This window comes from Apteryx rowi, unplaced genomic scaffold, assembly GCF_003343035.1.
Source record: "Apteryx rowi isolate R43461 unplaced genomic scaffold, aptRow1 scaffold_616, whole genome shotgun sequence".
Classification (NCBI taxonomy): domain Eukaryota; kingdom Metazoa; phylum Chordata; class Aves; order Apterygiformes; family Apterygidae; genus Apteryx; species Apteryx rowi.
Window position 1 is genome coordinate 241,761 of NW_020450890.1, and position 20,979 is coordinate 262,739.

Below are 20,979 nucleotides of genomic sequence, written 5' to 3' on the forward strand. Positions count from 1 at the left end.
GCGCGGCCTGGCGGGAAGGGTGGCGGCGGCGGCGGGGAGGCGCGGCCGGGGCCGGGGCGAGGTGCGGTGCGAGGCTGTGAGGGGCGCGCGTGGGGAAGGTGCGTGTGGGGTGCTGAGGTGAGATGCGGGGCTGAGCTGTGTGAGTGGGGTTGCGAGGTGCGTGTGGGGAAGGTGAGGCGCGGGGCAGGGAGGTGTGTGGGGCGGTGAGGCGCCGGCCTGCTGGCGGGGCCCTGGGCGCTCCAGCTCTCACAGACGTTCCCGCATCGCTGTCCTGCTCCGGCTGCATTTGCTTTACCTCCATCGCCACTTCCTTTGCTCTTGCCTTCAGGTCACCAGAACGAGTCCCCTAAAGCTAGCGGGTTCATCTGCAGCTGGAAAGTCTAAATATTTTAATATTTAACATCCGGGCGTGTGGCAGTGATGTTTTCTGTGAGCCTGGATGTGTACTGGATGCAGCCATGTGTTAAATGCATTGGATTTTTAATTTTAATGTTGTCTGGCTGCTTTACTTAAGGATTTTTTTTTCCTAGATAAAACATCTGTTGTTTTGGAAGAGACATTGTTCGCAGTAAGTGAAGTGCCCTCAAAAAAAAGGGGGGGGGGGAGGAGGAGATGCAGGACGCTGAAGAGGATGACATGGCATGTGGAGACTTGGGGAATGGACTTGGGAGAAGACCTGGAGGCATCTATGAAGCGGAAAATTTACAAAACTCCTCTCCACTTAGATCTAGGAAAGGGTCTGCAAAGGTTTGCAGCTCTCTCTTGTCAACAAAGAGAGGGGATGAAAATGATGCTGCAGTTCTTCCCTGTTCAAAACAAAACAGTTCCTATGATGGATCGTCCGAAAAGCCTGGAGTTGTAGTCACTAGTTGGACCCAACAAAATAGCTGTGGTAAGACTAATTTATAGTTAATTATTCACCATTCATCATCATCTTCTAAATCTCTCTTTGCAAAATTGAGCGGTTCAGCTACTTCACAAGCTGCTATCAAGTTGAATTCAAACTGTTCACAAGAACACTTAAAATCTCTGAAATATTAATGTGCATTGTGTTCAGATCTAATGCAGTCTTACAGGTTAACTTCTGTAGCCTTAAGGCCTCATTTTGAATCACTGCGTGCTTATTGTCACATTAGGCAATACTCGACACAACTGAGGCAGTAAAGTGGTCTCCGCTCCTAGCTCTTCCTCCCAAAATGTTAAAAGTAGAAGTGGACGTTACATTAGCTTTTTCTTTTCAATGCATCAGTCTGTGGCCCTTTTGAAAGTGACGTTTAGCAAAGAATCCTTTGACGGGGGCAGGCAGAGTTGTTTTTTTTTCCTCCACATATATATTTGTGTGTGTGTGTGAGTATGCGTATATACATATATATAAAATGTGTATATATATGTACGTGTGTGTATACATACATACATATACATATATATATGAAATGGTGGGGGACTGTCCTGTTTGGCTTCCTGGTCTGTTTCCCTGAGAAAGTATCTGAACCGAGTTCATGGTCAAGTATTTAAAATCTTGTTTGCTATTTAGTTGAAATTTGGATTGACATAGTTTTGAGGTTAAGAAGTCACTCTTATAATCTGCATGTCTCTGTTCTTTCAATGTTGGTGTTCAATTTTTTGTGAGGATAGCACCACTATGAATAAAATAAAATACAGATAGTGCTGTTCATTACAATTTAACTTTCTGCTTCCCTTTAGTTTTTTTTTAGACACTTTTAATATTTTGACCAAAGTGTTTCCATATGATTTGCTTATTTCTCTCCGTTACAGCAAGTCCCCACCATCCTCTCCCCCCACTGCAGTAAGCTAACCCATGTAATTATTCTTTTTTGGTTTCAGCAGCGTTACTGAGAAGATGTTACAAAGACAGCGTAGTTCCAGTTGGTTTCGCTGTACTTCTGTCAGTGCTCTGTATGATGCTATCTTAGATCTAGGTCTTTCGCATTACAATCTCCATGAAAGCAAGACTTAAGCCCACATGAATCTGACTTTGATTTAGTAGGAAACTGCATGTTAATATATCTCTGTGATGCTCAGTTTGAGAAAAATTGTACCAATGGTAGCCATTTATTTAAAGGAGCACTGTATTTTATGGAATATTCCACCAGTGTCCTTCATCTTGGTCTCTTGAAAATCGTGAGTACTTCTACACAGTGCTAACTACTGTTGTGTTGATTTTGATTGTTGAAAAGCTACAATTAAAAAAAGAATCCCAAAAAAAGAAAATTTTTTTGGAGAAAAGATGGCAATTCTGTTTTTTCCTTTTTTAGAAGAAAAACCTAAAATTCTGCTTATTTTAGATCTCTTTATAACTGATCTTTCTTTTTTTTCCCCAACTTGGCTCTTTAAATGTGAGGAAAATGTATTTGAGTTTACTATTTATGTATTTCTTAAATCTGCTTATTAGCCCCAGAAGAAAAAAACCACAAAGCTGAAAATTCACCTCTGCATGTTCCCTGTTTTCAGGCTGAAGCAAACTTTCATATTTTCTTTTGTAAATATTTTAGTATCTCATATTTTAGTTTCTCTTATCCATCTTACAGAGTCTAATTCTGAAGTATCGAATGAAGAACTAAAGCAACAACTTCGAGATGCTCTAGAGGTTAGTAACAGCACCAAGTATGCTGTTTTTGAAATCTGCATTTCGTATTAAAAAAAACCAAATACCCAACCTAGCCCTTTTTAGCTGAGCATCGTCTTTTTAAGATGATAAAACAAATCAATATGAAAAAGCAAGGAATGAAACAGTAGCCCTTAGATTAATTTCATAATAGAATAATTTCACAAGAAAATAAAGATGTTCTAGGAGGGTGAATGGATAAGAGCACTTGGGCTCAATCTTTTGGTCTAGTTAGTGCTCTTCAGGAGTTTGACTGTGTTCAACTCCCTTTAGCTTAAGTAATTTCTCAGTAGTTTCTCTTGCATAAGGAGCTGGGCCTCTGTATCAGGAATTTGAGAGCACATCTGGGAGAGAATGAGATCCCATGTCCTGTGAGTTTTCTATGTACTCCTTCAAATTAAACTTCACATAACTCAAAAGATTCTACAAAATGAGTTAGAGGATGCTGACACTGGAAACTGAGTATAAAGTAGAAATCTAGTGCATAGTGTTTGCATTTGTATTTCACGGGTTAGAATTACTAAGAAGAAAAACAGTGGTTTTTTTTGGTTTTGGGGTTTTTTTTAGAAAAATACTATTTTAATACTAAGGTACTTGAATTCTTCATTGAGCAGGGAACTGATTTGTCTTTTGTGATCTGCAAGGTATCAGAGGGTGGTCTGTGAAATGATTGCAGTTCTTTTCCTCCTTTTCTCAAATAAGCATATAAGTAAGCAAGACAGGAGAAAATGAAAGTTCATAATTGACTGTTCAAAGACTAGTATTGCTTTTATTTAATTGTAGTTAGGCTCTTGTGAAAATGCTGCGCAAGATGCTGTGTGGATTTTTGTGGTTTTTTTTTCTGAGATGAGTAGGTGTTTCTTTAGCAAGACAGAGCTGCAATATCTAATAATTTATTTTGCAAACATGCTTGAAGAGAACAGAAAATAATAATTACAAGTATTCTTCACTAAGGATTTTGCTCTAGCATGCAATGCTAATATTTCTTCGTCACAAGCTGTTACAGGAGACTTATACAAGAGGCAAACAAGAGAAGGTTGTTGCTTGAAGAGGACAAATTTTACATTGCTGTTATGTTTTAACAGGATTGTCTTTGCTTTTACTCAGTGTTCCTATTTTATTTTGCCTCAGGAAGTTGAAATTTTAAAAGTTGAGCTTGAAGCTTCTCAAAGACAGCTTGAAGGAAAAGATGAAGCCCTAAGAATTCTACAGAGCGTGGTAGGAGTTGTTCTGAAATCATTTGGTTACTTAGTGGTCAAGGAAAGAAAACAAAAAAAGGTCTTCCTGCCACTCCTTAAAAGCTTAGATACTTCCCAGGGCTGTAATTTAAAGCATTAAATCTGTAGGTGTATACAGACTTGGCTGTTACGATTTAGTACTTTTTCTGTGTGGATCCATTGCAGTTGTTCAAGGAGACTTCAGTTTTGTAGCAAAATCTCATACTTTATCCTTGAGGATCTAGCTATTGGACTTAAGGAATGCTGCCTTCTTTGCAGTCCTTTACATTATGGATTTTCTAATGCTGGCAATTCTGCTGCAAAGCAGAGATGTTTTCAGTTCATGGTTTACAGTATTTTTGTTTACTATCATGATCAATGATGTTGAAATCAATTGCTGTTTTTTAACCTCCTTGCATAACCCATTTATAGTTCTGCTGGTTTCTGCCCTCGGACATTCATAGTAAGTTATGCCCAGGTCAAGCTATAAGTATGTTGTAACTAAGTCTTTTGAGAGCTGATTTTGTGATGTGGAAGAGCCCTAAAGAAGACATGATCTCTTTTCAAATTATGCTAAATTTTTTGAATAGAAAAGACTATGAGATTGAAACACAGTTTGTTATGCACTTTAGCTACTTAGTGTCCTGAAATTAGAACCCACTGGGACTTTGAAGTGAACTGCTAGTGTTTGTAGTTCTTCACACTCCTGGTTAGCCAAGAACTTTGATTTACAGTGATGTAAAATTGAAAATATGGCTTTACTTAATTACAGTATTTGATAGATTTGTGCTTTTTTTACAGGCAGTATTTAATAAAGCCACTAGTCATACAAAAGCAATGCTTCAAAAAACTGAGGAAGAAAAGAGAGCTTTAGAAAAGGTAAGAGTTAAGAGTTTTCTTTACACCTGTGCAAACGTTTCCTTTTTCCATGCAAAATCATAATAGGTCATTGCTCCTAACCTGGTTTATTATGGAATAAGGAGTGGTCGTACTGTATTTTTAAATCGATACGGATCTAACATTAGTTTTGGATTTTTTGAAAGTATTCTTATTCCTCTTTGGTAGAAAGGGAAAATGTTAATTTATCACTGTTCTGATCTGAATGGTTTCATCCTCTACTGTGTACAGATAATACCTGAAAGATCCTTGAGTTCTTTCTGTATTTTTGATTGGTCTTTGTTATGAGCTTTACAGTGTTTTGTTTATATTGAGTTGCTTTATTTCCTCAGTATAATTTATTAACTAAAAACTTCCAAACAGCCTAAGGAAAGAGTACCCAATTTTAATAGGGAAGAAGGGGAGGAGGAGGAAGAAGACACTGAGCTACTTTGTTAATCTCAGATTTATATTTTATTTATTTTTTATGTGGCCTTTCCGTAGAACAGCAAGGGAGGCATTTTTAAAATAGGAAAATATGATAGCATGAGTTTATTTTTGTCATAAGCCACTGCAGCTGTTAGCTCATTCAATGTGGTGCAGAATTCATAGACTAGTGATGGGAACTTTTCTGGTGTTTGGTACCACGTTTATTTAAAATAAATAAATAAATATAGATTGTTGTCACTGTTGGCTGGCCAAATTTCTGTCAGTGCGAAACTCAGGACTATCAGTTCACATCTCTCACTTTTCATTGTCAGGCTTGTAATGAACTGCTGCTCGTTTGTTTTATCTCCACAGGAAATAAATACTTTGCAATGGGAAATTGAGTTTGATCAGGATAGATTTAAAAATATAGAAGAGACATGGACAGAAAAATATGACAGGTATTTTGTTCATGCTATGTATGTTTGGGGTTTTTAATTGCATTGAATGCTATGTATTATCTTTCTTATGTTCTCCATTTCATTTTATCAGATTTTCTGTTTTTTCATGTTTTCCTAACTTTCTGGATTTGGGAAGGTGTATGTATTTTTCATGCTAGTCACATTTATATGTTTCAATTAAAACTACTAAAATTAATAACTCTCAGTTCTTTAGTGTGTATATAGGTTGGCTTTGTTACGCTGAGTTTTCAGTTCAGTCATATTACCGTATTATGTTAGCCAGTTGGAACCAGATTGTCTTTATTTGCTTTAAATGGAAGTGGGGCATAGAAAATAATGGTATGTGCATGCACATGGAAATACCATTTTATTTTATTTATTTTTTTGCATTGTAAGTATGAGCGTGAGCATGGGTAAAATGGAATGTTTTTGAGAGAGGTTGGTCAACTGGTTCTTTGTTTAAAGAAGAGTTTTCTGTACTGACAGCAGGTGTTGCCTCGTTAGGCAAGCAGAAGAAGCCAGAGGCACTAAATAAATAATACAATAACAGACATTGAAAACTGACCAGCTGGCTGCACTTATTTAAAGGTATAAGTGATCTCTCTGAAGTCTATCCATCAGAGTTACAGTTATTTTAGTGGAGATTTTTATTTAAAATTTTCAAATAGAATCAAAGAATAAGACAATAATTTAAAATTGTTCACTTGTAAGAAAATTTTTGTGAAGATGTTTTGTCTCTTTTTTGCCTGTTTAACTTAGTTATGATGGTCAAAGAATACCTTTTGAAAAACCCTTTGGCTCTCCTAACTTAAAAAAGCAGCAAGTGTTGCCAGTTTTTTTGGAGTAACAAAACTAGTATTAACTGTTGAGAACTAGAGATTGAAACATGGCTTTAGAAAACTGCAAGCAGCAGTAAGTCGTGAGCTCGGTCAGCTTTGCTTTTTGATGTCTGAGACAACAAGATGAGGCAGAATGTGTATTTCCCTTTATTTGTTCAAATGAAAACATTTCAAGTTACTAGTTAGTTTTAAACAAAACCCTGAAGTTAGAGTATGCTATGTTTACTGGCAGCTGAAGAGATGTACAAAGAAAAAATTTAATTGCTTCAACATTGAGAACTTTAGATTGCCACTTTTCTATTCAAGAAGGAGATAGCAAAATGCCAAGGAAAAATGTATTGTAAATGTTTATTGTATGTTCTTATGTTGTAAAGCGTAAAAGTGTAGCTGTTCACTAGAATGGTATTTAAAGATACAGGGAATTTACTTTTTAAAATTAAGACCAGAGCCATATTGTCATACATTCAATAACAATCTAATGTTTTGATGGAAGTAAGAAATTGCTAGCAAGTGTTTCAGGAGTTCACAATTACAGATTTTATCAACAGTTTCTAATGGCAGTGTGATACTTAAGCTCATCTCTTAGTTAAGCTCTGAAGTTTTTGGTATGCTATGTTTACATATGAATAATTTTATTTTTTTTAACGTTCTCTTGCAAAACCTTTGAACGTACTTTGACACATTTAAATTGTTTGTGTGACGGTGTGTTTTAATTAAAATGGTCAGCCTGTTTGAACAACACGTGTTATCTGAATTGCAGAGAAACCACAATATGAATGCAACAATTCTCAGATTTTCTTCCCGCGGAGCCATCTGCAGAGTGGGTAACTTAGGAGTGATTCTGCAGACATGGTCTAGCCTCGGTCGTTAGCCTTGGCTCAGTGCCAGCCAGACCGAGCCTACACAGAGCTACTCCTGCAGGTGTATCGCGGTCCCCAGTTCCTGTGTGATCTGTATTTTTTGTTATTCAGAATATTTTATTGTTTCCAGCTGTTTGCCCTCGTGATGGGAAGTTGATTATGTTTTAAATACTATTACCATAATCACCCATCAAAAAATGCTGGCTGCACAGAAGTTCATTCTTACCTAGTATATATATATATTTTTTCAGAAAGCTAGTTAGAAGCAGTTTCAGGTTGTTTAGTGATCCCTGACTGGCAGGACTGTGTATAACAGTATCTATACATAATTAGCATAGATACTGATATGTAAAAATTTTACGAATTTTTACATAAAAAATGTTATAAGTGAGGAAACATATGTCAAACTGAACACTCAATTTTTTCAGTTTTGATTTTTTTTCTTCTATCTTCAACAATCCTAATYTGAATTTGCAGAAACATTGGATGCAGTGTTTTAACAGGCTAATGGCTTCTTTCATTTGAGTGCCCTTTTTAATAATTGTTTTAAAGATGACACAGCCTTTCTCTAACTTCTGCAGGATATGTTGTGAAAATGCAGCTCTTAAGGAAACATTGAAACTGAGAACAGAAGAAGTTAAAACTCTTAAATCTGAAAATGCAAGTAAGCCACCAATAGCTGTTCCTCTTAAAATACTGTTTCTCAGCAATAATTGAGAACTTAACTGTGACTACAGCTTTCTATCAGGATAAGTCTGTTATGTTCATGGCAGCTGGTATTAATGGCTATGCAGGAATCCCCTTTCAATAGACAGGTAGTGTCTGTTTTCTTTGTCACGTTGTCACTCRAACTAAAAAATTCATAGAACGTTAGCAAAAGTTGGGTATGCATAGCTTAAAGAGTAGATCAGGTCTGAAGGAAATACACGTATCTTATCTCCTTGGCTTGGTGACACACTGGGTGTGAAGAGAAACAACCATTCTGTGTTCCTTAATGTTCTGGAAAGAGGGAACACTAGGCCAAGACAGCCACAGAATGCTCCTGCTACAATGAAAATTACCGTGAGGTGGCTTTAACATATCCACTTAAAGATTCCAGTAGCATAAACTTTGAGATATTTAGCTTGTCAGCTTTAAAATGGAATTTTTCAAAGTGCAGGTGGTACAGAGTTCTAGTTGGGTCACATGGCTCAAGCTCCTTTCCCTTATTTTCAGCTTCCACATAGCTTTAAAAAAAGCTGAAATACATAATCATTTTCCTAATATTGTGCTTTTCTGAAAGAGCAAATGACTTAGTTGTAAGTGAAAAAAGAGATGGGCACATAATACTGAGGAAAAGTAATATATGAGGTAGTATCTCTGTAAATGGGTCATCTTCTCTAGGAAAATACAGAAGGAAAGGCAACTGGGATCTGATTTTCTAGATCTATGTAGTCTCATCATATTCCCAAATTGATGCTTGAGCCATAAAACTGCTTCATTTGGGTGTAGTTAAACTCAGTTATTGAGAGATCAGAACAGAAAACTTCTAATTATTTTCATTGTTTTATTTCATAGTTTTGAATCAGCAGTGCTTGGAATTTCTTGCAATGCTTGATGTGAAACAACAAAAGGTTATTCAGCAAAATATGTCCTGGAATAAAAGTGACCTTACAGATGTTACAGGTCTTGAAGTAAGTATGGAGTCTGTTTTTCATGACAACTGGCTCAAAGAAATGTTTATATTCAAAATACGTGTTGCTAAATTTTGCTTACTGATTATTTAACTGTTTCTTTGGACTTGGTTCTAGCAAATGAAAACATGCCCTTGTGTGCCTGTGAATCAGTTTTCTAGTTTTTGGTGCTCTGTGACTTCTATTTTGCAAAGAAAGAGTAGACAGAAGAAGCATCAGGCTATCTTTCACAGGCCAGCATGCTTATTTATGTCTTTCTAATCTTTTAATTCCTAATTCCCTGCCTACTGCATTTCTTTAATGAGTGGAAAAAAAGAAATACTAATGAGGTCTGCAGGGAGCAGCAAAAGAGGCTGACAATTTTTGCCTTTAGGTTATCTTTTCCAGTAAACTGCAAGTATTCTATTTCAGCAAGTTTCTGGTCACTGGAAAATGCTCTAGTAACCTCACTGACCTGCCTAAGAACATAAGGGGATGACTAAGAATCCGTCTTATACATTGCAAAGTCTTATGTTTCAGACTGCTGTTTGGAAGTCTGTATTCCAAATTTTCTTTGCTTACAAGATAAAAAGCAGACTGTATCATAAGAAACATTAATAAATGTTTCTGGAAGTGTTCAAGCTGGCAAGATCACACTGTAAGACTTGCGTTATTTCTTTGATATTCACTTCAAAGTGACAGCTGGTGGGGTCAGTATTTACAGGGATACCTTTACATACAGATTTCCTGGAATGTAGTCATGGCTTTTTGTGTGTGTGTGTGAGCACACTGCTTATTTCATCTCAATTTTCTTGAGCATTTCCATGTGGGTAATGGAAATTATCCACATGAACAGGAACTGAAATTTTTAAAGCCTGTCTCCTTTGCTGCCTTTGTGAAAGTGAGTTTAGATTTGAACAGATAATAGACATAATTAGTATGCTCAAAAGTACTATGTTTGGGATAGATGTGAGATTAGCGCTAAAAACTACATTTCATGCTTGTCATTTTGAGTCAAAAGAAATCACGTCTGAATCTTTATGGCTTGSTTTTCCTGGCCCTTACACTCCCTTTATGGTTTCAGGATGTTTTGTTGGTAGCTGTCTGGCATCTCTTGGGTTGTTTTGTATGTACAGGTAGTTATTTAATTGGTGATTTGTTTTTGGATTTAAAGCTGGCAGTTCTTGGAGCCTGCACCTGCAGTGCTTCTGGAGGGCAACCTTGTTCCTGTGCTAAAATGTCAGCTGTAACTCGAAAGCAACTTCTACAGCTCAAGCAAGAGGTAATGCTGCCTGACTTAAATGTGAACAAGCAGAGGGGGGTGTGTGCGCAAAACCAAATAAAGCCAGAAATACCCTACCTGCAGCTTAGGTGAATTAATGTGTTTTAAAACAAGAATGCTTTTCAGAAATAGTAATGTTTGTTATACCCTAACTTTTGCTGATGTAGAACTATCATATAAATCAGTTTTACTTATAAAAAGTTCTTTCTCATTTTTTTTCTTACTCTCTTTCTATTTTCTTCCACCCATATTTTTCAAATATAAAAAATAAATACACTGAAAAGGTATAATGTTACAATCTGAGTGTGGGCTACCCCAGCGAAGGGATGGCTTCCCTTCTTTCTTGGCAGTGTGTTCCACCTCTTCCCCTGTGTCGGCATCAGCATTTACAAGGCTGAGCAGCCAGCCAGATCATGGAGCCGGTCTTGCTAAAAACTATTTACATCACACTCAAGTCAATAAAATGATTTTTAAGCTCTTAAAGTTTAGAATTTAGTTAAACTTATAGTTTTAGATATTACGGATTTCCTTGTTCATGGTCCTAATGCAGAAGTTCCACTTGAAATGCTAATTTTGAAAGTAAGAACTGTTATGTCCCTGTTGTACCAAGGTTATTATCCCTTTCTTTTGCTCCTGTGCATAGGGCCAGTTGGTACAGGATATTCCTGATCTTTTCAAGCTTTTCTGCGCAGGGGGAGATAAATAGTGCTACTTGCAGCCAGTTAATGCAGTGTGTAGATGGGTGTTGTGGTGTCCATGCAGAGAAAGGGAAGGGTAAGAACTTCAATTTCCATTTCAAAACGTATTTCTTAAAGTAGTAAGAAAGCATTTAGTTTGGTTTCCACCACTTCCCTGATGAGATATATTTAAAATTTGTTTGGCTTCTCTTCAATCCCCTTTTACCTGTCCAGGCCTGCCTTCAGCATCCCTGTGGTGATCTGATAACATAAAAGTTCTGACTTCTGTTAATGGCTTCAGCCTGTCTCTTAATCTACCTTTTAAATCTGCTATTGCTTTCAAATTGCTTAATATACTTCAATTTTTCTCTGAATTATAACCAGATTGAACTTCTAAAGAAGAGTAAAGATGAAGCTTATATAATGGCAGATGCCTTCAGAATTGCATTTGAGCAGCAGCTAATGCAGAGGAAGGACCAGGCCCTGAGGCTTGCAGAAGTGAATAAGATTAAAAAGGAAACAAAATTTATAAGCTGGAGACGTCTGAAAGAGGATGGTAACTGGGCATGTTGTGCAACTGTTACGGTTGAATAGAGAAGTTAGCTGACAAGTGGCACAGGCAGACTTGCTTGCTGTATCACATGTATGGCTTTGGCTTAATTGCTGACTGAGGCTTCTGAAGAGACAAGAAAAAAGGAACAAAGATATGTCAAAACTGGAAATACGTTAAATAGTGTATCATGCAGTTCTGCCAGAAGCTTCACGTATGTGATATAGGATATCTGTGTATAAGTGGAATGTTACAGTATTCATTATATAAATACTGATGTATGACACTGGAGTTATCAGTCTAGGCTTTTAATGTAGCCTTTTTTTATTAYGCATTCATGAACTATATTATCTGAGTAAAAACATTTTAGAATAGATAAGCTGTTATCCAGGATGACAATAACATCCTGGATATTAAAGACGCTTATTATGAAAACAACATATAAAAGCTAATGTCCGGGCAAGTTTAACCTGGCTGTTTTAGATGCTGTGAACAATTTAAATATTTTTATTTAAAGATTAGTTCTATATAAGACTTATGGAAGGAGTATAAATGCAAAGAAATCTATACTAAGCTTTCACTGAAATGCTGAATACAAAATTTTCTGTTTTTTGAGAACATTTTTAGTTTTTGATTATATATGTACCTACATATAGTATATATTTATAATAATTATACTTATCATGGTCATCTTTGAGTTACAAAGCACTCTGTAAAAGAGGAAGAATTGTAATTATCCTTTTCTTTCCTTAAGAGAGAGATTAAGAGTAGTACTTTAGTGTTTATGTCACAGTCAAAACCATAGCAGAATTAGGCATGGAACCCACCTCCATATATCCTGGTGTTAGCCATTGGCCTGGAGGTGGTAGGCTTAGGAGTCTGGTGGTTCTTCTGGATTCCTTAGAGGGCCCTCAGGAAGTAATACTAAAGCAGGATACATATCTGTTTCCCCTATACTGGTGTCATTGTTTCCAAGTTTTATATTCCAATACATCTATTTCATAAATTGAATGCATTTTAATCTTTTTAGAAATCTTAGAAACTTTTTAAAAACTTGTATCAAAAAATCTTTTTCTGTCTACCAAGTTTTTAAAAACAGATTACAAAGAGTTATTGCTTCACTAGAGCCAAAGTGTATTTTTCATATAGCAAAAAGAACTTTCTTCTCTATTTGCCCCTATTTGTGAAAATATTATTTAGTCATTAAGTTATGGTAAGGGTGGTGCTGTGTGCAAATTATGATATTATGTACACTAGAAGAAGCCATGACTTGCATTGACCTTTTAGAGGAGGTAGATCAGAATGCTGTTTTATTTGTGTCTATTTTATCCCAAAGTAATTTTGTTCTTCTTATGCGATACTGGAGTTCATGTCATTTGTGTTTCAGACAAAAAATAACTCTTTTTCTTAGGACATGTCAAGTTGCAAGGAAACAAGAAAAGTCTGGGACAAAAATTATCAGGCCTGCTGTCTTCAGGTGTGGACTGTAGGAAAGTTGAAGAACTAGACAATCCTCATGAAATCCTTAAGATGTTAATTGATTTGGTTAGTATTTTTTTTAACTGTTCAGCATGAGTACTCAGGAGAAGAAATATAACTGTTCTACACAGAGTGCTTTGTTCTTATCTTATAGATTAGTTTCATTGTTTTCTTTCTTTTTTTAATAAATACAGCTAAATGACAAAGAAGAGGCTTTGGCTCATCAGAGAAAAGTTAGTTACATGCTAGCTCGCACAATGGAGATGAAAGAGGATGCTTCAGAAAAAAATAAAGAAAATAACACTCTGAGGAATCGTCAGTATAAAGCCTTGCAATCCCAAGGGTCAACTGATCTTGTATACACGTGCAGCCAAAACCTCAGTTCTCAAAACAGTATTTGTCCTATTTCCAATACAGAAACATTTGAAAATTCAGTAAAAATGCTTCGAAAATCGTATTCTTGGCCATCAGAGACTATGCACTATGAAGAAAATGATTCGTATGGAAAAACAGATGAAACTGTTGTGATCTCAATATAGTCATCAGCTGGGATAAAGCTTTTTTTAAAAGATCTTTTGGAAATGCCTGAAACCAAAGAAGCCTGCAGAAATTGAGCTCTTTCTTTGTGAAACTTGGAATTAAATGCTAATTAGCACCTAATTTTGATTAGCATCTAATAAGAAAAAACAGGAAAACCTATTTTATCAATGTTACTTTTGGAGATATTTCAACACTGATGCTAAAAACAAGATAATTCTCAAATTGTAAAGCCTTTTCTGTTTTGACAATTTCCTCTGGCTCTGAGTGCCTTCTGCTGGGGACAGTCATGATAAGAAATTTTGTCAGAATTAGGAAAATGACTTAATGTAGATTAGTGATTTTTTGCTATAAGGAAAGGTTATTCTTTTACTTGTTTTTTTCCTCGTACAACAACTGATACCCAAAATAAAGTTCACTGAGAAGTTAAAAAGTTACCTCTATTGTCTTCCATCTTTAGGGTGTACTGAAAAGAAGGTATACATAAAGTATGGAAAGGAAAGTGCTGTATTATACTGATTTTGTAGTTCCCTAAAATGACACTAACACTGGATGCATTTCAAAAGACTTTGTAAGAAATAGTACACTGCCATTTGTAGACTGCAACAGTAGACTGAATTTGAGTGTGATTTCAGAGATTGACTATTTATATTTTTATATGCCTTTTGATTATTTACTGAGTCATTAAAACTAAAGAAAAAACTTTCTTTAAGGTTATTTTTTTTGCCTACAATTCCAAAGACAATCTAGAATGAGACTTCAGTTTTGTCTTCAGCTTGTTTTGTCTTGCTGGAATAAAATTTCCGTTGCTTTACTGTTAATCAGATATTGTTATTTGAATGTTAGAAGTTTTTTTGCTTCATTTCAGGCTTTTGGTGTAATATGATGAATTCTACTTCAAGAGAGAACTTGTTGAATACCAGAAAATGTGACTTGCTGCTACTCATGGAATTGTTCATTCACTAATTGGTGAGAAGCTAATCATTCACTAATCAGTAGAGAAGCTGGAAAGACAACAGTTGTTGCCAAGCTAGTTTTATGTTCACGGATGAGTAAGGATGCTTGTGAGAAACGGGAATCTGATAAAAAGAACCACATACTGACTTTTAGCTCTTTTACTGGGTAAGACCATCTGGAATAATTAATAATTTCTGTTCAAGATCTAGTGTGAAGATCTTACATGAAGTCCAAATCTTTTTCAGTAGATGGCTTCTAATTTATTGGTAGAATAGTTGGTAGAATTGTCTGCCTAAAAAACTGACCAAATTAAAGCTCAACACCTCAATGTACTTGGTGAATAGTCTAGTCTTTGTAAGGTTTAGGTATGTTCACCCATTTAGTTCTGCCTCTTTAACAGAACAAAAAGTGGAGCTTGAATTCATCTTGGTGTTCAGTCTCATGGGTGCAGATGGACATTAAGATGTGTTACCAGAGCTGGAGGGAAGAGCTTAGGATACCTGCCAGACTTGTGCTGATTCGTCTTGATGCCCTTATGAGTACTGTTGCTGCAAGAGAAGCAATACATACATGGGTGAGTGAAACAGTCTGGTGTTGGTCTCGCTTGCAAAGATGATGCTATTGACATCAAAGGAAAATTTGTTTGCTCTGAAAACCAGGTCATAATATATTCCATTTTATTATGTCTTACACTTCCATCAAATTTATGATTATTGATTATTTAAGGAGTATGTTCTCTAGTCTTCCCTAAAACCTATAGCATCAGTGAATGATGATACCATAGCTATACAGAGCCTTGAACGATAAAACTTTCTTGGCCTTCCCTCGTTCTCCAGAAATAGTTCTCAGATATGGGGAGTGGTCTGAGCTCCAGTCTTCTTACTGCCTGCCTTGTGTGTCCAACAGGTGATAGTGTTGGTTACAGGTTGGCTGCAGATACAAAACTGTGTGGGTTTATGCTTATATCTGGAAAGACTGTCTTGTTTTCTTTATTTTCAAATGGCTTATTTGGATCTTAATTCTGATCTGGGGAATGTGTCCTGTGGCAAGTTCTGTGTGCACAAAACCAAAATACAGGGAGTTCTGCCATTGTCAGTTTGTTTTCAGCCAGTTTATTGACAGAAGGGATGTGAGCCTTTCAAAGAAAGTTCACATTCAGTGTGACTGATATAGGGGTTGAAGTGTACAAAGAAGCTTCATCTGTGGCTTTTATTCTGAACATACGTCTTCTTGAAGCCTTGAACTATTCTCTGTTTTCCCCTCTATACCACAGTAAAGAAAAGGTAGGAGGAGTAGACATCATTGTTGCATACCCACTTTCTTTTTCAGAAGACTTAGTTGCTGTAAAGTTGCTGATGTTCACATCAAAACATATTTTTTCTTATTTAAGTGCAGTTGCATTAAAGGGAGATGAGTTAAATGGCAGAAGATATGGCAGATGGAGTGGCATTAATTTTGATCTCAGTGGAATGGGCGGAGAACAGTGAAAACATCTGTCATTCCGACACCATCTGCTGGATTGTATGACATAGCAGTGGAAAGAGAAACACTTTTAAAGAAGAGTTTCCTTGTTTATTTTGGACSTCTGGGTCCATTACTTACAGAAAGAGGAAAACCCCTGAAAAGATTTTCAGTGTCCTTATTTTTAATTTCAGCAAGATGAATGACTCTTGGAGACTTACTGAGCACAGTGTGTTGATTTTTCTGTTACCTGATCTTTGTTTGCACCCTGCTTTATTCATTCATTCATTTTGACTAGCTATCCTGGACTGTAAATTATCAAGGGAAAGGACTACTTTATTATGGTGTTTTAAATAGATTCTAGGGCAGAGAATTGGTTGGGGGCTCTGATGTTGTTGTAATAATGTCAGCCTGCTTTTTGACAAATGAATAAGCATTCATTTAGCTCTTGGGCTAAGACTCAGGTGATACCTAGGGTTAGGGTTTGGAGAGAGAGAAATGCTAGAGCTGCAAGAGAAGATGGATGGGAAAGGGGCTGTCATGTGGAAGGGGGAGCTGCAGAAAGAAGTGTCAACTGGGAACTTTCTCTTACAAATAATCTGACAAAATATTGGTCAACATTATTACAACAGCAACATCAGTGCCCCTAACTGAGTGTAACAGTCCATTGCCCTAGCAGCTGTTTAAAACACCAAAATAAAGCAGTTCTTTCCCTTGGTAAATTACATTCCAGGGTAAATAGGTAAAATGAAAACAGTGGAATGAATAAATAAACAATATGGGGCACAAACAAAGATCAGATAATGCTTTATGTTGGGGAGAAGAAACAATTTGATGCAGATTGATATCTTGGTCCGAGTTATGATTTTATATTCATAGCAGGTATATAGTTACTGAAAATTGTCATAGTAATGAAGATGAGAATTGGATGTGTAGTGACTGTTCTGTGATTTAAATCACTAGTGGCCAAATGACCATCCTACAACGCATTAGTTGATGCTGTGTTTAGTACATACTGTAACAGTACAATATCTGTTCCTTTGGAGAAACAGTCAAGACAAAGCAGAGTAATGGTAAGCAATTTTCAGTTTCAGACCCCTTGCTTTTACCTACTAATTTGCTGACTCTACAGGACAAAAAATTATGATTATTAAGTCATGTTAAAAGTATAATGGTAGTGAATACCTACAAACTATCAAAAAATATGCAGTAAATATATACACATTAGATACAATTATTTATGAGACTAAGAAGAGCCTGCCAAGAGATTTGGGAAGCTCGTCTCCATCTAACTTCTTTTAAGTAGAAGAAATGCATGTAGTAACTAGGTGGGGCCTTACCCATTTGTATGCTTTTGTGTATTGTCATATTGTAATTAAATTATCATGATGGAGGCCCTTAATATTTGATCTAGACTTACTCCAGTTCCAACCAATTTGCAGTTAGCTCTAATTATGGTAACTTTTTTGCATCCCTACACCTTACTGAAGTACAGTTGTGTGTGGGGGGGAAGTATGGGCTATTAAAACATACAGAATTGAGCCAACTGAAATGATGGATTTCTAATGATCATACAGGATTGTCACATCCCAAACCCCGAATCTTCAGTTCCTTGGTGATACTTAATCATCTTTTTCTTCATAGCTGTTAAATGGATAAGCTCGTGCGTTTTTTTGTTTGTTTTTTTAAAGTTGAAAAATCAAGTTGTGAGAAGCGATTCTGAAGTTAGGTTGTAGCACTGCTCTGTCACGTCGCGGTGACCCACGCTGATTTTTAGGGGCTCCCCCCTGAGGCGGCGCGGCCGGTCCGGTCGGGCCCGGGGCTGGCAACGGCCGGCCTCGCGCCGCGGAAGCGCAGCGCCTGGGCCCGGCAGGCTCCTCCCCCGCGGCCGGGAGCTCCTGCGCAGGCGCGGCGCCGGGGGGAGGTAGGAGGGGGCGGGGCCGGGGGCTGCGCATGCGCGCAGCCCGAGGCGCTGGGAGCACAAACAAGCGGCGGCCGCGGCGGAGCTGCCGGCGGGGGGGCCGCCCCGGAGGTGCGCTGCCGCCGCCGCGGGCCGGGCCCTGCTCCCGGGGCGGGGCGCGCTCTGGCAGCCTCCGCGGGCCGGCGGGGCCCCGCGCGGGCGGAGGGGAGCAGAGCGGAGCGGGCAGCCCGGCCCCGCCGGCCTTGGCCTCCTTCCCGCCCGCCTCGGGCCCGGTGCTGCCGGGGGAGCGCGGCCCGGGTGCCTCGGGCTACCGGCGGGGAGCGGGGAGGCGGCCGGGGCCTCCCGGGCTCTCGCGGGGGGCGGTGGTGTCGGGGAGCCGCTCCTGGGTGGAGGCGGGCGCGGGGCAGCCTGGTGGAGGCTATAAAGTGCCTTAAAAGCAGTGTTTCTCTTCGGCGGCTCGTCATAGCCGTGAGCCGCTTGTGCGCCCCGTTCCCTCTCAGGTAACGGCTGTGTGTTACCTCTCCCCTCGCTGTGACAGTTGTGTTTCGCAGGTGCTAACCGCCTTTTCTTTCACCTGATCCAGCAGGCGCACGTCTCGGTTGAGGAAAAAGCGTCCTAAGCTTGTGTTCAGCGTTGAAGTTTATTCCCGGCCTGAAGAGGGGCTTGGGTGCTTCGGAACGGCGGCAAGGCTCGCGTTGGACAGATATGGTCTTGTATGCACAGATGAAGAGCGAAACTTCATGCACTGAGCATTTTACAGTCTGAAATGCTTCAATGAATGTAGTCTTTGAAAACGGAAAATGAAGTATCTTATGGTAATGAAACAAAACCTAACCCGTATATTTTTGGCAAATAGTATTTTATTTGCAAAATGTGACATGCTAACTGCATGGTGCTTTTGCTATGTATTATAGGAGTCTTCGTGTTATGCTTTGTGTGTTAAACAAAGTGGATGAATTGCATGTACAGTCTTGAAGATATTAGGAAGAGGTAAAAAGATATTTTTGTCTATTTCTGTTCAGCTCACTTTAATATAAGGTACAGAGTACAATGGACTTAATGCCAGGTCTTGTATGCTGTAATACATGCTTCTTGATAAGCTGGGAAACACTTTTTTCAGTCTATTAAAAAAAAAATAATGCTACAGGACTGATTATTAGTATGTTCTGGAGAAATTAATACTGTGAAGAAAAGGATCAGGTTCGCTGCCAGTACTGGATGCTATTAGCTTCTAGCTGGGTTACTTAAGTTTTCTACTAGGAATACTGGATTATTAATAATGCAAATCAGAGAAGATTGGACTATCAAAAAACACTGGTTTCCATTGTCTGAGGAGTGATCTTTCAGACTTGATGTAATGATCATATTGTCATGACTCATTTGTGAAGGCTGAGTAAGAAAAGCTGATACAGCCAATAATGATGGAGCTGTAGGCAGTATGTGAGAAGTGCATTTGTTCAGTTAAGCAAGTGGATTCTTCAGTTGTGGGCTTTGTTGTTGATGGTACAGCTGGTGTGCTGTTGGAGCAGTGCTGAAAATCTGTAATTGTTGGCAGACCTCTTCTCTCTGTATGGCTTGCCTGATTCTGTTTTCTGTTCAGAAGATCAATAACGAATTACTGGAGACTAATTAAAAAAATAAACCTTAAGAGGCTAAAGATAGTGTTGACATAAAGTAGTTTGCTTTGCAGCTGCAGTGTTGGTCATAACCTTATAAGGCTGTTGATGGTTTTATATGAAACTATTGAACTGACAGCATATTGCTTTTTAAGCAAGGCAGCTTAGTTTTTATAATGTGCCACGTAGACTTTTTCCTATGTGTCTGAAAACATCTCTGTAACTTCTATCTTAATCCCCTGATTCAGCTAGTAAATTTGCAGCAGGAGCAACTGCTGCAGTTTTGGGTGGCATAATATATTGTATTGCTCAACAAGAACCATTTTGGCTTCTAGCTGACAGCATCTACTCTTCCCCCCACCCCCCACCCTCAAGGCACTTTCTCAGTTGTGGTGAGCATCCCTCTTAAGTTGATTGCTGATTAACTCCTTGGGCAGCTGAGCTGTTAGAGAATTTGTCTGCTGTTCTGTTGGGCGTGTGGGTGTATGGTGTAGGGATAGGGGGGAAAAGCTGGTAATAGAAGAATTGAAGGGGAGGAAGAAGTTACATACTGTGCTGGATGCAAAACTTCATTTCCACAGCACTGTGAACTTAAGATAATTCTTAGTTGCTGTGTTTCTACCAGAGATTTTGTTCTAGGTATGGTAATTTCTGGGTGCCAAGCTGGAAAAATGACTATTGTGACAATACCAAATAAAAGTTTCGGTATAGCTTTCTGCTCAGACCAAGTATAATGTCTAAACAGATGATCAAGTTGAAGTAATGTGACTTTGCAATGAGCAAAAAGACTTCTCTGCTAACTGCAATAGCTGTCTTAATTTTGGAATAACTTTTTGGAGTGAAGACTTGTGTGTTTTGAGTTTTGTGTTCTTTTGGTTTTGTTTTTTAAACCTGATCTTAGTGGGTTTAGCATGTTTTGGCATTCAGCTCTGTCTGATGCAGGCCTGAGTTCTGCAGTGGTGATTAGTTGTGACTAGATTGAGATCTGGTAAAAGGCTGTGTAAATCAGCACTGCTGAGACTTTATTTTTTCAGAGATTTTTAGGTGTTTAAAATACTGTTTATCAACAGACTTAAACTGGTTAGCAAGTAGTAATGAATTTATCTGTTTTATTTTACAAGCTGTTATAGTGAAAACTACTAACTGCCTGCATTGAGAGACATCATATTTGATAAAAACTGATTATCCATGCTGTCATTTGTGGCTGTGTTCTAGCCTAGCAAACTTTTATTATCATCCCCTTTAAAAAAAAAGGGTGCACTGAGAAGTCACTAAGGGAAAGTATTCTGTGAACCCTGAAATATTGTTCAGAGTATGTTCAGATATGTTACTATACCTTATAAAGGAAATGGCTTATAAATTTTTTTTTTAAGTACTGACACAGTTGCACTTTGTGCACAGTCATCCAAATCAGAATATACACTCCTCTTTGATACCAGTTTTTACTTAGTAAAGTGTTTGCTTCTGTTTCGTGAGGTACTGTCTCTGTGCAATGTGAAGTGCAGTATCATGAGTTTGCCTGTCAGAGACCAGGCCTTGTCT

The 20,979-nt window shown here is 38.0% G+C and overlaps 3 protein-coding genes across 14 annotated transcripts in view; all 3 read left to right on the forward strand.

Annotated features, from left to right (window-relative positions):
* The first annotated feature begins 128 nt into the window (after positions 1 to 128).
* LOC112974628 (coiled-coil domain-containing protein 125-like) lies at positions 129 to 7,453 on the forward strand. The gene is made up of 6 exons (XM_026083799.1): positions 129 to 892; positions 2,550 to 2,608; positions 3,758 to 3,844; positions 4,645 to 4,722; positions 5,521 to 5,606; positions 7,206 to 7,453. The coding sequence occupies exons 1-6, from the start codon at positions 613 to 615 to the stop codon at positions 7,219 to 7,221; spliced, it is 606 nt and encodes a 201-aa protein (XP_025939584.1). The 5' UTR covers positions 129 to 612; the 3' UTR covers positions 7,222 to 7,453.
* LOC112974627 (coiled-coil domain-containing protein 125-like) lies at positions 6,125 to 14,186 on the forward strand. Its single transcript, XM_026083798.1, has 7 exons — positions 6,125 to 6,194; positions 7,887 to 7,969; positions 8,863 to 8,978; positions 10,132 to 10,239; positions 11,301 to 11,472; positions 12,878 to 13,011; positions 13,140 to 14,186. The coding sequence occupies exons 3-7, from the start codon at positions 8,895 to 8,897 to the stop codon at positions 13,482 to 13,484; spliced, it is 843 nt and encodes a 280-aa protein (XP_025939583.1). The 5' UTR covers positions 6,125 to 6,194; positions 7,887 to 7,969; positions 8,863 to 8,894; the 3' UTR covers positions 13,485 to 14,186.
* A 176-nt stretch (positions 14,187 to 14,362) lies between these two features.
* ZFYVE16 (zinc finger FYVE-type containing 16) overlaps positions 14,363 to 20,979 on the forward strand; it is a 37,480-nt gene continuing 30,863 nt past the window's right edge. For 4 of the 12 annotated variants that reach the window (XM_026083778.1, XM_026083787.1, XM_026083785.1 and 1 more), the window contains exons 1-2: positions 18,182 to 18,321; positions 18,405 to 18,636. The gene's annotated coding sequence lies outside the window, so the exon portion shown is untranslated. Of the gene's footprint in view, positions 14,452 to 14,839; positions 15,014 to 17,858; positions 17,933 to 18,178; positions 18,322 to 18,404; positions 18,637 to 18,735; positions 18,812 to 20,979 lie in introns of those variants that run through there. The other 8 variants (XM_026083789.1, XM_026083791.1, XM_026083781.1 and 5 more) reach the window with 7 other exon arrangements.

Coding starts and splice junctions, on each gene's coding strand:
- LOC112974628 (XM_026083799.1), top strand. CDS start 613: ATGCAGGACGCTGAAGAGGATGACATGGCATGTGGAGACTTGGGGAAT. Junction 2,609..3,757: donor AACTTCGAGATGCTCTAGAG/GTTAGTAACAGC, acceptor ATTTTGCCTCAG/GAAGTTGAAATTTTAAAAGT. Junction 4,723..5,520: donor AAAAGAGAGCTTTAGAAAAG/GTAAGAGTTAAG, acceptor TTATCTCCACAG/GAAATAAATACTTTGCAATG.
- LOC112974627 (XM_026083798.1), top strand. CDS start 8,895: ATGCTTGATGTGAAACAACAAAAGGTTATTCAGCAAAATATGTCCTGG. Junction 11,473..12,877: donor GAGACGTCTGAAAGAGGATG/GTAACTGGGCAT, acceptor TCTTTTTCTTAG/GACATGTCAAGTTGCAAGGA. Junction 13,012..13,139: donor TTAAGATGTTAATTGATTTG/GTTAGTATTTTT, acceptor TAATAAATACAG/CTAAATGACAAAGAAGAGGC.